Genomic DNA, 14223 nt, shown 5'->3' with positions numbered 1-14223 from the left:
TAGTTATATAGGATTTGAACGCACTGCTGAAAAGACAACACCTTTATAACAATTTGGCATGCCGTCAGCCAAAATGTATATCCCGTCGGTAATGCCGACTTCATTCGTTACAAACATGAAACGAAGCAGAGATTCAAAAGGTGCGTCGCAGCGTGCCAAAGGAATGGTTACATAACCAGACCTGCATACGCGCCCACAAACGAATAGTTCATACTAAACATATACACTAACAACAGCGTTGGATTGTACCAGCATCCACACTGGCACCGACAACGTGCATTGTCATGTACAGCATGCGGTAGCATGTTACGTAGATCAGTGCACATTCCAGAAAATGGTTGAGGGACTTCGGCCCCGAGACCCCGCATTCCTTGGTACCTCTGGCCGGCGCTGAACCGGAGGCGAATCAAGAGCAGAAGCGTCCGTCCACCGTACAGCTCTCGCACACAACCGCCCGCCATGACTAGAATGTCTGAATACGCGAAGAGGGCGTCGCATATGGACCAGCCGGGTCCCGTTGTCTCGGCCGAGATATCACAATGCAGCTATGGGCCGGGCAGCGCGCTAGCCGGCGCGGCCGAAGCGTACGTTGAAGGGGTCGCCGGCCAGCTCGGGGTACTCGTGCGGCTCGTGCCGGTACCAGAAGTCCAGGCCGGCCACGCCCTCGCGCGCCAGGATCGCCTCGCGCTCGGCGTCCGACCAGCGGCGCGACGCAAAGCCGCGCCGTAGCAGCTGCCGCTCCAGCGCCCAGGCGGCGCGCACGGCCAGCCGGCGCGCGTGCCGCACGTGGCGCCGGTGCTCGGCGGCCGGCGTGGCGCCGTAGCGCACGTGCACGCTGGCCGTGCCCGTGTGGATGCGCAGGTCGGCCGTGTGCCGGCCCGGCTCGTCGCCGCTGTGCTTGTGCGCCGTCACGTTGAACTGCGCCAGCCGCGTCAGCTGATCGTGGTCGTCGGCGAAGCTCCACAGCGCCGTCTTCACGAAGTGGAACACGTCCAAGCGGTGCGGCGCCGTCGTCACGTTCACCAGGAACGACTGGTTGAAGACGGTGGTGAGCACGTCGCTGGCGATGGGGTCGACGCTGGGCAGGCCGCGCACCTGCACGCGGCCGTCGAGGTTCACCACCAGGATGACCCCCGGTCCGAGTGGGCCCGGCTGGCTGCTGATGCGGTGCGGCCAGCGCTCCGGCGCAGGCTGCCGCCGCAGCGTCATCTCGGGCACGCGCGAGAGGAGGCCGAGCCGGCGCGGCGTCAGCAGCAGACGTCGCAGGCGGCCCAGTCGGCCCGACACGGGCCGCAGAGAGGTGAGGCACGGCGCCGCCGATGCCGCCGCCGCCGCCGCCGCCGTCGCCGTCGCGCCGCCGGTCAGTCCGAACACGGCCGGCTGCAGCAGGAGCTGCGGCGCCAGCCGGTCCAGCCGGTACCCGAGCCGCTCCAGCCAGCCGGCCTCGTCTGCAGGCACGGAGAACACGCTGCTGAGCCCGGAGGCCGCAAGACAGGACAGCGTTCGTCGGCACCGCAGCTCAGTACAACTAGCAGCCTCTGAAGAGGCGATCCAATGATGATGAGGTCATTCACAAAACAGTGACAGCTGCAGACGGCAAGAGATCATCAATGCTTCCCTGGCTAAATAAACATAACTAGGTAGTCTACACTTCATGCGTATGAGCCCTAGAACCGTCAAATACGCAAACAATGAGTGAGCAGCAGACAGATCTGGTGTCGGCGATCAGCCAGGAAGCTCCGCCGGCCAACAGGTCTCGCGGCGAAGTGCGGAGCGTCTCACCTGTGGGCGTCACGTCCCGCGGCCGCACGTTGATCGGGTCGTTGCCGTTGAAGCGGTACAGGTGCAGTTTGCGCGGGTTCATCAGGTTGCTGAGCAGGCCGTCCACGTCGGGGGCCAGCCACTGGCCGACCAGCGGGTCGTAGACGCGGCCTCCGGGCATGTGCAGCAGCTCGGTGACGGCGTCCCAGAGGCCGCCGCAGAAGCCCACCGGCAGGTACAGCTCGGGCCACGAGTTGCTCACCTGGTGGCCGAAGGCGGCGCTGCGCACCTCGCGCGCCAGCCTGCCGCGCTCGTCGTACAGCAGCAGCGGCGTGCCGCACGTGTCCGAGACCACCGTGTACCGGCGCGCGTCGGCACGCACCATCACCGGCCGCGCCTCGTCGTCGTACAGGATCTCCGTCAGCTGGTCGGAGCGGGGCCGGTACACGTGCGTGACATGCAGCGGGTGGCGTGGGTCGCCATAGAAGAACTGCGTGATGTTGCCCAGCTGGTCCTTGCGCGCCAGTAGGCGGCGCTCGTGGTCGTAGTAGTAGTGCACCTGGCCGCCGGTCGGCTGCACGGCGGCGGCCAGCAGTCCGCGCGCGTCATACCGGTACTTGTGCTCGCGGAAGTTCTCGACCACGGCGCCGGACGAGTCGTAGCGCAGCTGGCCGCCGCTCAGCTGCACTAGCCGGTCGTGCTCGTTCACCTGGCGGCGCGAGGCGGTACAGGTGGCGCCACTTGTCCGGAAGGTGCGCTGCTGGGGGCGCGCGTGGTTTGGCCCTTCGCTAGCATGGCAAGACAATAGCAGGACGCGGGGAAGGTCTTTGGAGGCCTGCTCTAACATCGCACGTATTCTCCATCGATCCAATGCATTTGAGTGGCACGCCAATCGACATTCATCGAATACCATTGCTTCGTCCTCGGTAAACAAAGCGGAAAGCTCTCCTCCTGAAAACAAGTTAGCATGCAGCGGACAGCACGACATCGTGCAGCCACGCACACCCCACAGCGGGCCGCTGGCCGCTGCGGCCCACACACTCACCTGCAGCGAGATGTTGCTCTGCTTGAAGCGCAGCTGCACCATGTTGCCGTTGCGGTCGTACTCGAAGCGCCACGAGTCGTCGGCGTCGTCGCCGGTGAGCTCGCCGTCCGGGCCGTAGTGCAGAGTACGCTTGCGCGGCTGGCCGCCCAGCTCCGGCCGCCAGACCCGCTCGGCCGCCAGCCGGCCGGCGTTGTCGTACTGGCGGCGCGCACGGTACACCTCCCGGCCGCCGACGGTCAGTGCCATGCTCGCCTCGCGGCCGTACCGGTCCGTGGCGCGCGTCAGCCGGGCGCCGCCGGCCGCCAGTACCGTCTCGTTGTCGGCGACGCGCTGTACGCTGAATGGCCCGAGCTGCGTCAGCTGGCCGGTGCGCGCGCTGTAGCGCAGCTCCAGCGGCGCCAGCCGGCGGCCGCCGACGCGGCCCGTGACGCCGGTCGGCCGCAGCCGGCCGTCGTACTCGTAGCGGAACACCGCCGAGCTGAGTCCCGTCTCCGGGTCGAACTGCTCGCGCCGCTCGCGCAGCAGCGGCCCCTGGTGCGCCAGCTCGAAGCGGTAGCCGAAGAAGCGCTCCGAATGGCGCACGCTGACCAGCGCGCCGCTCGGCGCGTACGTGAAGCGCGTCTCGCCATCGCCGCTGGCCGTGGCCGTGCGCCGGCCGGCGCCGTCGTACCGGTGCGCGGTGGCGCCGAGGCCGGGCCGCTGCGACAGCAGCAGGCGGCCGTCCTGCGCGTACCGCCGCACCCACGGGTGCTGCTGGCCGCCCGGCGGCACGTACTGGAACTTGACGTAGCCCAGCGACGGCTGCACGTGCAGGAAGTGGCGCGAGCGACTGGGCGTGATGATGAACTGCAGGCCGCCGCGGCTGTCGTAGTGGTACTCGTACTGGCGCCGACTCGGCAGCGTGAAGGTGGCAGGCTGGTTGTTGGGGTCGTAGGTGAAGGTGTCGCTGCTGGCGCCCGCCTGGCGCCGCGCCAGTCCGCTCCGGCTGCTGCTGTAGCTGAACTCCTGCGTCAGCTCACCCCAACGCCAGCGCCCCAGGCGGCCGATACTGGAAACGATGATGGTACAAAACGTGTGCGCAATGTTCGTGGTTCAGCCGTGCATCGGTAATAGAATCGCTCAGTCTGGTTAAATGCTGCCTTAGCGGGACTGGCATGTCATACGTTCCGAGAGGCCGTCACAAGCGCATCTGCATCAACCACGACCGCAGGTGCACCACGAGAAGTTGCGCGACAAAAATCAGCGATCACTTGCCAACGTGACAACCAGACAAGCCGACAGCCGACAGTTGTGAGCCGACAGCTGTCGCACCAGCCGAGCGGCCGGCCACTACCGCGTCCTCCACGCCTGCAGTAACCGCAACGCGCGTACCTGTCGTAGCTGACCACCATGGGCGGCAGGCCGGCCGGCGACCAGGTGTCGGGCTCCACCGACTCGCGGTACTTGACGCTGAGCGTCACCTGACGGGCGCCGGCCGCGCCAGGCGCCGCCGCCGTGTACACTGTCTGCCGCAGCGTCACCGGGTCGTAGTCGAGAGACACCACCTCCGAGCCGTTACTCTGAAGCGGTGGGGGCGCCCGCGTGATTCAGTGGCGCGGCGTGCGCGGCTGGTAAGTGGGCACATGCAGAACACCGGGGTCGGGTCACATAGGTTTGGTTGTTTGGTTGTTTGTTTGTCTGGATTAGAGACTTTTCGACCAGAAATGATCATTTCAGGGCAATGGGAGGAAGGGAAATGGTTAACGGTGGGGTAGACTTTCATGCGCCTGGGGGTTAGCCGCCGAGCTTTAACCCGCGCATTAGCGGGTACCCGGTCTGGGTCCCCTTCCCACAGGGCTCTTGGCCCACTCGTGGCTGACGCATGTAACCCGCCCCGGACAAACGGGGTGTCGCGATGATGCAGGATCAAGCAAGGTAGAGGATCAGAGGGGCGGATGGTCACGTAGGAGAGGGATTGGACTGATGAAGCCACAGGCACACAGCTTGATATGAAGAAATTACAAAGGTTTCGAACTCTGCTGCTTCAAAAATGGTTCATGAGGCGCTCTTTTGGTGGCAAAGATCGTCTAAACATAAGCTACAGACGTTGTCCAGTATCTTGTACGACATGAACTCATTAATGGGACCGCTGCTCTTGTCGGTAGCGTCGTTACTCACACAAGAATTTAAAAAATTGGCCGGTGACATCTAAAGCCGTCGCGTGGAGATTGATGTGATCACGCTCACAGGTAGACGGCCAGAGGGACGCTGGGTCCACCAGTGAGACATGAGCTAAAATAGCTTCTAGCATCGTGAAGTACAACGGTGCCATTGCATGCGTGGCTCCCTGGTCGTCTGTGTTTCATGGAAGACAGCCCGTTGGCAGCCGCCCGTCCCTCACCAGCAGGGTCCTGGCCACCAGGAAGCCGTGCATCTGGTTGCCCTGCAGGGGCGCCATGGTCAGCGCCAGCTTGTTCTCCAGCTGCTCGTGGTTCAGGTCCGCTCTCACTACGCGGCGCTGCGAGACGGCCGCGTCCAGAACCTGCGGAACAGCGCCCACACGGTCAGACGCGCCAGCGCAACACCGAGCCGTTAAAAGCCACCGGATACGCGAAAGACCCTGCAATATCAAGACAAATGGAATATCACGCTACCATTGCCATACTTTACTGAATTAATTTCATTTACAGGGAGTACAAGGTTGACACAGTGAAGGGAATGGTACGGTATAAGAACTTAACGTTTCAGATTTAACTGAACAAGGGAAACGGAACTGCGCGCAAAAATACCAGTGCTGTTGACGATGGTTACGTACCTGAACAGGAGGCGAATACAGCAGCGACATCTGCTGTATTTTTGTGAAAGTCACATATGTATCCGTATCATGGGGTTCCGAGAGCACGATCGTGTTATTGGCCAACGTCTGGACCACCGTGGACGTGTCCTCTGAAACGCAGAAGACAAAGAGTTAGGTGACATACCGTTGACTGATGTTGAGAGCCTATTTAACCTGAAACATTGCATTTCATAACGCAGAAAAATGATGTGCGCACCAGAGGCACACACTTAGGGAAGGGGCAAGGTGGCGCCCTCCGTCTTAGACCGATTTTTTCGCGTTTCACCATAAATGGCTCCCGAATGACAATTTTGAATCGGCGCGGATGCTCACCGAACTCCAACTCACCCTCTCAAGAAAACCCTGACTGCGCCCCTGCACCAGACCATACCTTCACCAACCAGTACACTTCATTCGTAACCGTCACGCATGGTAGCATCGGCTCCCAGACACCACCTCCTCCTGGCACTGCCCACACGCTAACGTAGAGCCAACGAACAGCCCGTCCCGGTGCTCACCGTAGGTGAACGAGGTCGATTCCTGCGTGCTGTCGATGTCGAGCACGAACGGCGCCTGGTCGTCCCTGGCGACCGTCACCTGGAGGAAACGCGGCGGCACCAGCCGCGAGCTCAGCCTCAGTCGCTCGCCGGTGGACGTCAGCGCCTGCTGCAGGCGGCCCGTGCTGTCGTAGTCGTAGAGGAAGACGTCACCGCGTGAGTCGCTCCGACAGCGCAGCAGCTCCGTCTCAGGGTCGTACTGGAAGTGGTACTTGTTGCCGGACGTGGTGAAGTTTGTGACCAGGCCGTCCCGGGTCATGTGATGTAGGGTGCAGCGCTCACCCTGTACGGAAGACGAACGCCGTCACAAGGTGTCGCACAAGATTCACGGGCAAATACTGCGCAGAGTGCCAAATGAGGCCCTTTGTGCGATGAAAACAGGGGCATAGTTTCGAAAAATGGTTTGAGCGAGATGAGCAACGAAATCTGGTGTAACCTACCACAAAGTTTGCGCGATCGGGTGGTAGGCGTCAGGACTCACACAGCAAGCACTGCTTAGGGTGAGTTCTGATCTCAGGAATCCATCCATTCAAAGGGTTCTGATTAAATATTTAAAAAGTGCAACAGCAAATTGATTCCTTCCCTTTCATCTCATAATTGGGGAGAGGAGTTCACGTTGGGGGAGCCCCTCCAGTTGAAAACGGACCTACACCCCCGTATAATGGTGCGGTGGCGCATAAAAAGGGCAAGCCACTGCCTTCGTATAACTTATTTCACAAAAGAAACTCGAACAGAGTAGGACAGTGTTCCCTGCGTTCCACGCGTTCCATGTGCGCGCACAGGATTTCACTCGCCATCGCGACGAGTTTCATTCAAGCCGCACAAGCTCTCCAACATTCTCTTGAACTTCCACCTGACGTGTTCTACACCGCGCGCGGGACACATTTCAAACACGCCCTGCAAAGCCCACGACGCGATAACTGAGGACCGTTTTAACATCACGAACGCCCACCTGCGAGTTCTCGATGGAGCTGACGACACTGCTGTAGTCACGGACCAGCTGTACGCTGTTGCCCGACCAGTCAGTGATCTTGCTGAGCCGGCCGAAGCTGGTGTTCTTGCTGTACTGGAACAGGTATATCGACCGGCCGGTCAGCAGGTCCTTGGTCTCCACGTGCTGACCGAACCGGTTGAAGCCGTACACCTTGTTCTGCACAGGGTCGATCACCTTGAACTCGGGCCCCTCGTGCGGCAGGTTGTGTCGCAGCCGGAGGATCTTGAGCGTGCCCTGATCGGCCACGTGCAGGCTTCCGTCAGGCCCGGCCGCCAGCGCCGACACGCTCACCAGGTGCGTGCGCGTGGCGAGCTCGCCAGCGGCGCCCGGGCCGACAGCCGGCTCGCAGGCGCACTGGTCCTTCTGGCAGTGACAGGCGGGCAGCGCGCCGGCCACCAGCGTCAGCCGGCCGTCGCCGTCCAGCCGGCGCACGTAGTGCACCTTGCCCGCGTCCACCTCGGCCAGGTAGAGCGCGCCGTCCGCGTCGAACGTGAGGTCGACCAGGGTGCCGAGCGGGGCCAGCGGCGAGGCGGCGCCGGCGGCGGCCGGGTCGCGCGGGCAGTGCGGCGGCCGGCCGGCGCGCACCTCCACCTTCCGGTCGGGCGTGAGGCGCAGCACGAGCCGGTCATCCAGGAAGTGCAGCGAGCCGTCCACCGGACTGAGCGCCACGGCCGTCGGCCACTGCGGCTGCGTCTGGCGGCACGACCGGGTCGGGTCAGGCGAGGCGGTCACAGCGCCGGACGAGACTCAGTGCTGGAGCCTGGACCAGACTGGAGTCTGGGGTCAGGAGTCAGGAGTCAGGAGTCAAACACGGCCGCCACCGATGGCGCTCTGACCATGTCAGATAGAGCTCTTATTCGCACCATGTAAAGCACACCAGACGATGTTGTTAGTTCCCCTCCACTCCCACTGCGATGGGAACCCTTTCAAACAAGACTGCAATGTTATGGGCATCACGGTCAGGAGCTGGGGCTGAGTGGGCCAGTGGTCTCACCTCGGGCAGGGGCAGCGCGCCGGAGCATGGGATAGGTCTCCAGACGGCCTTGTGTCCGTGGTGGCCAATCAGGGTTGATATGATGCCGTCAGCGCCGATGACGCGAATGTTGGTTCCGTCCGCCAGATAGACCACCATGTCGGCCGATATGGCAAGGCCTGGCGCACAGGTGTCGTCACGTGAGACAGATGACATCATACGAGGCGGTCACGTCATATGGGCCGGTCGCATCATGTGAGGTGGGTGAAGTCACGTGAGACAGCGACGGCTTTATGTGAGACATGTGGACGTTGCATGAAGCATGCGACGTCACCCGGGTGATGTCATACATCTCGAGCGCAGGTGGGGTGGGCACAGCGCAGCTATCACCCGTCGCAGGTACGTCCGGCGACGACAATGGCGCGTGAATACATATCACAACGGCGCGCCATTCCCCGCACCCAATTACAGTGACACGACAGGTCGTATGTTTCTGTCACCGATGAAGCCGATCCAATCGCCGGAAATGGCAGGCATCCTAATGCGATGCACCGCAAGATGGCCTGATAACGGCCCGCTGTGTCCTCGATGAAAAACAGCCCGCGCCCACGCCGCCGGCGACGCCACGGGTCAGTCGGCGGTGACCCACAGGGGTTACTGGCCGCGGCCGGCACGCACCTTTCGGATGGGACAGCTTGGCGTCGAGCGCCAGTTTGCCGTCCCCGCAGGCCGCGTCGTCCCCTGGCAGGCACCGCTCGCCCGTGCCCGCCACTCGCTCCAGGTTCTTAGACGGGTCACTGACCTGCGGCGGCAAAAAACCAGCAGTCAGAAACCCGTTATGGTCCCGGTGCCGCCTGGGGAGGTAAATTGACGGATGGAGTGGAGCGCTACGGGAAATATGTTGGCGCGGTGAAATGACTCGCAATTTTGCAACGTGTACAGTACACACATTTCAAAGATAAAAAGAAGGTACTTAAGGGAGCAACAAATGCGTGAAAATAGTGAAGACGACGTAAGTTGTTACGTGTATTTGCGAGGAAAATCATGCACATAGATCAGACAGTACTAATAGCCCTATTCCTCGTGGAATAGCCACGAGAATGGTCAGATAGGAGTGGATAAACAAAATGGACTATCTGTCCATTATCCTGGTTATTCTTGAGGAATAAGGCTATTAATACTGTTTTTTAAATAGAAAAGAGACAGACCAGTCCGAAAAATGTTCGGATAAACACACATTTTTGAACAAGTGGGTTTCAAAGAATATGGAATATGGTAATGCACAAATATGTCAAATAAGCATGTCGCAGCTTGCCAGGTTGCTTCATTTCACAGCGCCTGTAATCCAATCGCCACCTTAACGTCCATCACAACAGTTCCTTTTCATGTCTGGCGATGGCTTTTTCTCAACGCGTAACCTGAACCTCCGCAGTTCGGACGACCACCTCACCTGGTCCATCTGGATGACGCGGAACACCTGGTGGGCCTCAGGGTCGCTAATGTACAGCAGCTGTTCCACCGGCGACATGGCCATGTAGTAGTTGTAGCTGACCTGGGTGGCCCTGTGGGGAGCAGGCGGCGAACGCGCCGCTGGTGACCGGTCCTTTCACGTGCCCCACTCAGGCTCAGCGAAGAGGCGATACGCTATAACGATGGGAAGCAATCGTGTAGCGTAAAGGGGCGGGGGCATATCGCTTCGCACTAATGCGCAGCTCGCACTGCATGTACGAGCTCAACGGAAATTAATTCCTTGACGTTCTGTTTATTCAGCGGCTAGGCGCCTCGGTATCTCAAAACCACACAAAGAAAACTTGTTTACGCGTCTTTCGTTCCGGAAACAAGCTATCTGCTCGCTGACGGAGGCGCTCTTCAGCGAGCCAGAGAACTTCACGCCTCGTCGCCCGCTAACGACGGCTGAAAGCAGTTTGGCAAATAAACATGGCGAATTTCCTGTTCGCGCTGCTTACCAGCGCTGGCCGAACGTAAACGCTGCCGCTCATCTCGAGAGCTGGCGCGCCGCGCCACGGTAAACACGAAGCTAATCGGACACGCGCCGCGCTGCCGAACGCCACGATCGTGCAAGGCTGGCCTCCCGCCGCGGCGGAGAGATACCACTGGCATACTGGATGGTTTTAGAGACGCACGCCGCGCTGCCGAACGCCACGGCCGTGCAAGGCTCCCTCCCTGCCGCGCCGGAGAGATACCACTGGCATACTGGAGGGTTTTAGAGACGCACGCCGCGCTGCCGAACGCCACGGCCGTGCAAGTTTCGTTTCCTGCTGCGGCGGAGAGATACCACTGCTATACTGGAGGGTTTCAGAGACGCCATCCACCTGACACGTGGATTGGAGCAGCGGACGCCGACCTGCGCGGCATTGTCCCGTGCGGGGTTCAGCTTTGTGTAGAGTCTGTCCTCAACGAGTACAACCGAGCAGCAGCACGTCTTCATGTGGAGGTCGGGACACCTGGTGCAGTGTCACAGTCTGCTGGGCTACCATGGACGAGTGAATCAGCTCGTGGAATGCAAAGCAAGATACATATCAGGTACAATGTCCCTGAATATAAAACTATACGTGACATTTGATCTCATATGAAGATTACACGCATCGCTGAAGTTAAGAAGCGTCATTATCGCATATAAAACACCTTGCCTGTTACAAACCATACATCTTTTTTGATCATAAGCGCATACAGCTATCGTCCGACTGGCCCTAGCCTCAGTCCTTCAGGCCTTCATATCCAATCTCTCGTCACTCAACTCTTCAGCCTCAACACAAAACGCCTCACTATCAGTCACTCAGCCCCAGTCCATCAGCCCAATCAGTCATACCACATGTCAAGAACTTTTTACGAACTCATTCCTTAGAGCTCAGCCATTCATAACCAAGTCTCTCAGACCTCAGCCCATTCGCATCGCCCTTTAATCTCAGCCCTCAGCCCTCCGTCCCTGTGTCCCTAGCCGCAGTCCATAGTCCTAAGTTACCACTCCTCATCAGTCTTCATCAATCCTCATCAGCCCTCACTCCTCAGCCCCCAGCCTTTAGCCTTCAGCCTTCAGCTTTCAGTCCCTAATCCTCAGTCGTCAGTCGTCAGTTGTCAGTCGCCGGCTGTCAACCGGCAGCCATCAGTTGCTCTCAGATTTCAGCCCTCAGCATCAGCCATCCGTCCTCAGCTCACTTCCTATTACCTAGTCCTTTGTCCTCACTCCTCGGTCATCTTCCCTCACCGTTGGCACCTCAGTCTCCAGTCGCCAGTCATCAGTCTTCAGCCCTCCGTTCTTATCCCGCGCGTCCGCTCCAGTAGCGTCACTCACTTGAGCTCGGCCACGGTGAACACGCCGCCGGCGGGCGTCACGCGCCGGATCAGGTTGAAGTCCCCCACGTAGACGGAGCCGTCGGCACCGGTGGCCAGCGCCACGGGCGTCAGCAAGCGCGAGCTGTTGGCCGCGCCCGAGCAGCTGGCCGGCGGACAGCGCAGCGGACGCTGCTGTCCCGTGCCCAGCAGCGTCTCCACCAGGCGCGGGTGTCGCTTGAAGTGCACCGACGTGCCGTCGCCCCGCTGGAGAATGCCTGCCGGGCAGGCAGCGGGCGCGGTGGTCAGAGGGGGGGGGAGGGGGTCAGGAGAGGTCACGGCCGGACCTGGCTGCGCTCTCGGCGGTCGATATTCCGGCCGTTCCGGTTTTCCAGTCAAATTAGGTTTCGAGATTCCAGTGAAATTACAGAGGCTTAATTCCCACCTGTGATGTTGATTGCGTGACATATACGCGGGCACGCATCATAAACCGAAATAAAGTGCACGGTTTCAAAACACAAAGCGGAGGCGCTGTTTGAGCAGAATGCACGTCCTAAATGGCAGATGTGCACTCCACCGACACAGTACACTGTGAGGCGGGCTCCACTGCTGGCAACAACACACGCATCGTCAAACACGCCAGTCGTTCGGAGAGCCCACCTTCGTGGAAGTTGTACATGTGGTGGATGTCCAGATTCCACCCGCCGATGTCAGAGATGTCCATCCTGAATCCGGGAATGGGCAGCATGCGGCTGTCCCAGATGACGCCGGCGCAGTCGACGTACTGGTACCCCACCGACACGTGCGCCTGCACCATCCCGTACACCTGGCGTCGAGACCGGAGCGTCACAGAACAGTCACGGCGCGTTACGAACGGGTCCGCAAGGGTCAGGATGGGATACGTTTAGGTCTAATAGAAAGGGAACACCTGTGTCGGTTCACTTTGTGGCCTCGGTTCATGCACGGCGGGCATGAAAATGCTGCGGTGAGTGGCGAACGGCGCCACATCCGTAGGTGCACGCCCCAAGGACGCAGGAATGTGATGAGCATGGCCATGAGCGCCAGACACGGTCCCGGTGCAGGCGTGACGATTGTGGTGCAATTTGTACATTGTCCAGTCCCGACACGCCCATTGGGAGAGAGCGAGGCAGTGGAACCTGCCGGTAGAACGGTTCGGACCGTCTACAGTTACTCTTTGCCGGCCACTGAAAACAGATGGTCAGGAAGCCCTCCAGCGACGCCCGACGTCACCTGGCGGGCTTGTGTGCACCTGTGGTATGCCCGAGGGAACCAAACCAGTCGGTGCGCGGCGCACACCGGGCAGGACAGCTCAACGGTATATCGCCGACGTAGTGCTTCCTATCCTCCAGACCAGATGTTTGAGTTTAGACCAGGACATTGCGACACCAAATATTGTCAACGGAGTGTTAATAACGTCGACTGCAAGCTAGCCTGTACCACAAATTGGCGCGCATGATTGAGACCGTTAGGTGGCTCGTGACTGTTTCATTGAGGCCTGTTTCATTTCATTCGTACATCGAGGCGAGAACAAAAGCGCAGCAGCAAGCATGCACACACAGACAAAACTGGACCGCTGACTCAGCCCGTCCAGGAAGACCAAGTTGCAAAGCCGCTGCCGATTGCAATTTAAATTTTCATCCAGCTATGCCCAGACGTCACAACTACACGGGACCGGCCCGGAGCTGGCTGGAACTAGCCGAACATGCAAGCGTCCCGAGTCACGAACGGGGCCTCGGCCGTCTGTCGGCTGTCAGCCCCGTGAAAGACTCAGTTGTGTCGGGCCGAGTGATCGATGGTGGCGGACGGCAGCTCACAAAGCCGCCTTATCGCGCACGTCTGGGCTGCCAGCGGCCGTATGGTCCGCGACGAAAGGTGCCGGGCCAAACTGCACGCCTGTTACCGACACCTCTGCATGACGAATTTGGTAAACACCAGTGAGTTTCACAAGAGCGCCTTCTAGACATCGTTCAAACTTACGAGTCTCTGGATTGCAAGCATACTTTGAGAACTACTGAAAGCATGCAGAGTGGTGTCAGAACGCATACAAATTGCATGACTGTGTTTCTGGCAGGTTAAGTTACATTCTGTTTGAGACAACATCCATAGCAACGAGACCACTCCTTGGGACGAATTTTAGGCAGGGGACGATGTGCCTAAAGCATCCGTTTCTCGAAGGCAGTTGGCGCTGGTCGCCTATCCTGAAATGGATCAAAAGAAATTCTTCTTGCCAGGACTTCTCTCCCCTGTTTCTTTTTTTTGTTCCGAAGCAGCATGCCTGCAGAAGACATCCCCCAACACCGCCGTCCGTCACACCCGCCTGGGGACCGCTGCCCAACTGTCCGACTGTGCCTTGGCAAGTGGGATTCAGACATTCGACGATATCCAATATTCTGACCCGCACTCAGAGGCAGCTATTTAATTTTCCGTTCCAGCGAATCTACATAAGATTAATCATAGCGCGGCGGCGGCGAGGGCGCAGCAGGCAGCCGTCGTCTCAGCGGGAGACCCGGCTGCGGGACAAAAGTCGCCGCCGTGGGACAGACCCGGGCGGCTGCCGACTGAATCGTGGCACCTGGCAGCTCGGGCCACCCACCACTCCATCAGCGGAGCGTCGGGCCGGCGCGCGTCGAGCGCGACGCGGCAGCGGCCAGGCGGCGGCGGTCCTCCGACGGCGCGTCGGGCCCGGGAAATCCAGCCGCCCCCGGCTGTGTGAGGATCGGAGGTGGTGATTGAGACGGGCGGCGAACCGCACACAAACAGCCGGCG

At 60.1% G+C, this 14223-nt stretch overlaps 1 protein-coding gene across 1 annotated transcript in view; it reads right to left on the bottom strand.

The window, feature by feature from the left end:
• Positions 1-564: 564 nt before the first annotated feature.
• Positions 565-14223, bottom strand: part of LOC119091642 (teneurin-m) — a gene marked incomplete at its 5' end in the record, with an annotated part of 62969 nt that continues 49310 nt past the window's right edge. The window contains 16 exons of the mRNA XM_037214449.1: positions 565-732; positions 829-1293; positions 1417-1448; positions 1783-2470; positions 2807-3022; positions 3236-3854; positions 4178-4365; positions 5187-5327; positions 5601-5731; positions 6140-6461; positions 7131-7865; positions 8167-8324; positions 8824-8947; positions 9596-9707; positions 11459-11714; positions 12097-12262. Coding sequence (XP_037070344.1) covers positions 565-732; positions 829-1293; positions 1417-1448; positions 1783-2470; positions 2807-3022; positions 3236-3854; positions 4178-4365; positions 5187-5327; positions 5601-5731; positions 6140-6461; positions 7131-7865; positions 8167-8324; positions 8824-8947; positions 9596-9707; positions 11459-11714; positions 12097-12262 — 4521 coding nt within the window. The remainder of the gene's footprint in view (positions 733-828; positions 1294-1416; positions 1449-1782; positions 2471-2806; positions 3023-3235; positions 3855-4177; positions 4366-5186; positions 5328-5600; positions 5732-6139; positions 6462-7130; positions 7866-8166; positions 8325-8823; positions 8948-9595; positions 9708-11458; positions 11715-12096; positions 12263-14223) is intronic.

The sequence above is a fragment of the Pollicipes pollicipes genome, unplaced genomic scaffold, assembly GCF_011947565.3.
Source record: "Pollicipes pollicipes isolate AB1234 unplaced genomic scaffold, Ppol_2.1 Scaffold_3447;HRSCAF=4054_pilon_pilon_pilon, whole genome shotgun sequence".
Lineage (NCBI taxonomy): Eukaryota > Metazoa > Arthropoda > Thecostraca > Pollicipedomorpha > Pollicipedidae > Pollicipes > Pollicipes pollicipes.
This window is presented reverse-complemented; position numbering and strand designations above follow the sequence as displayed.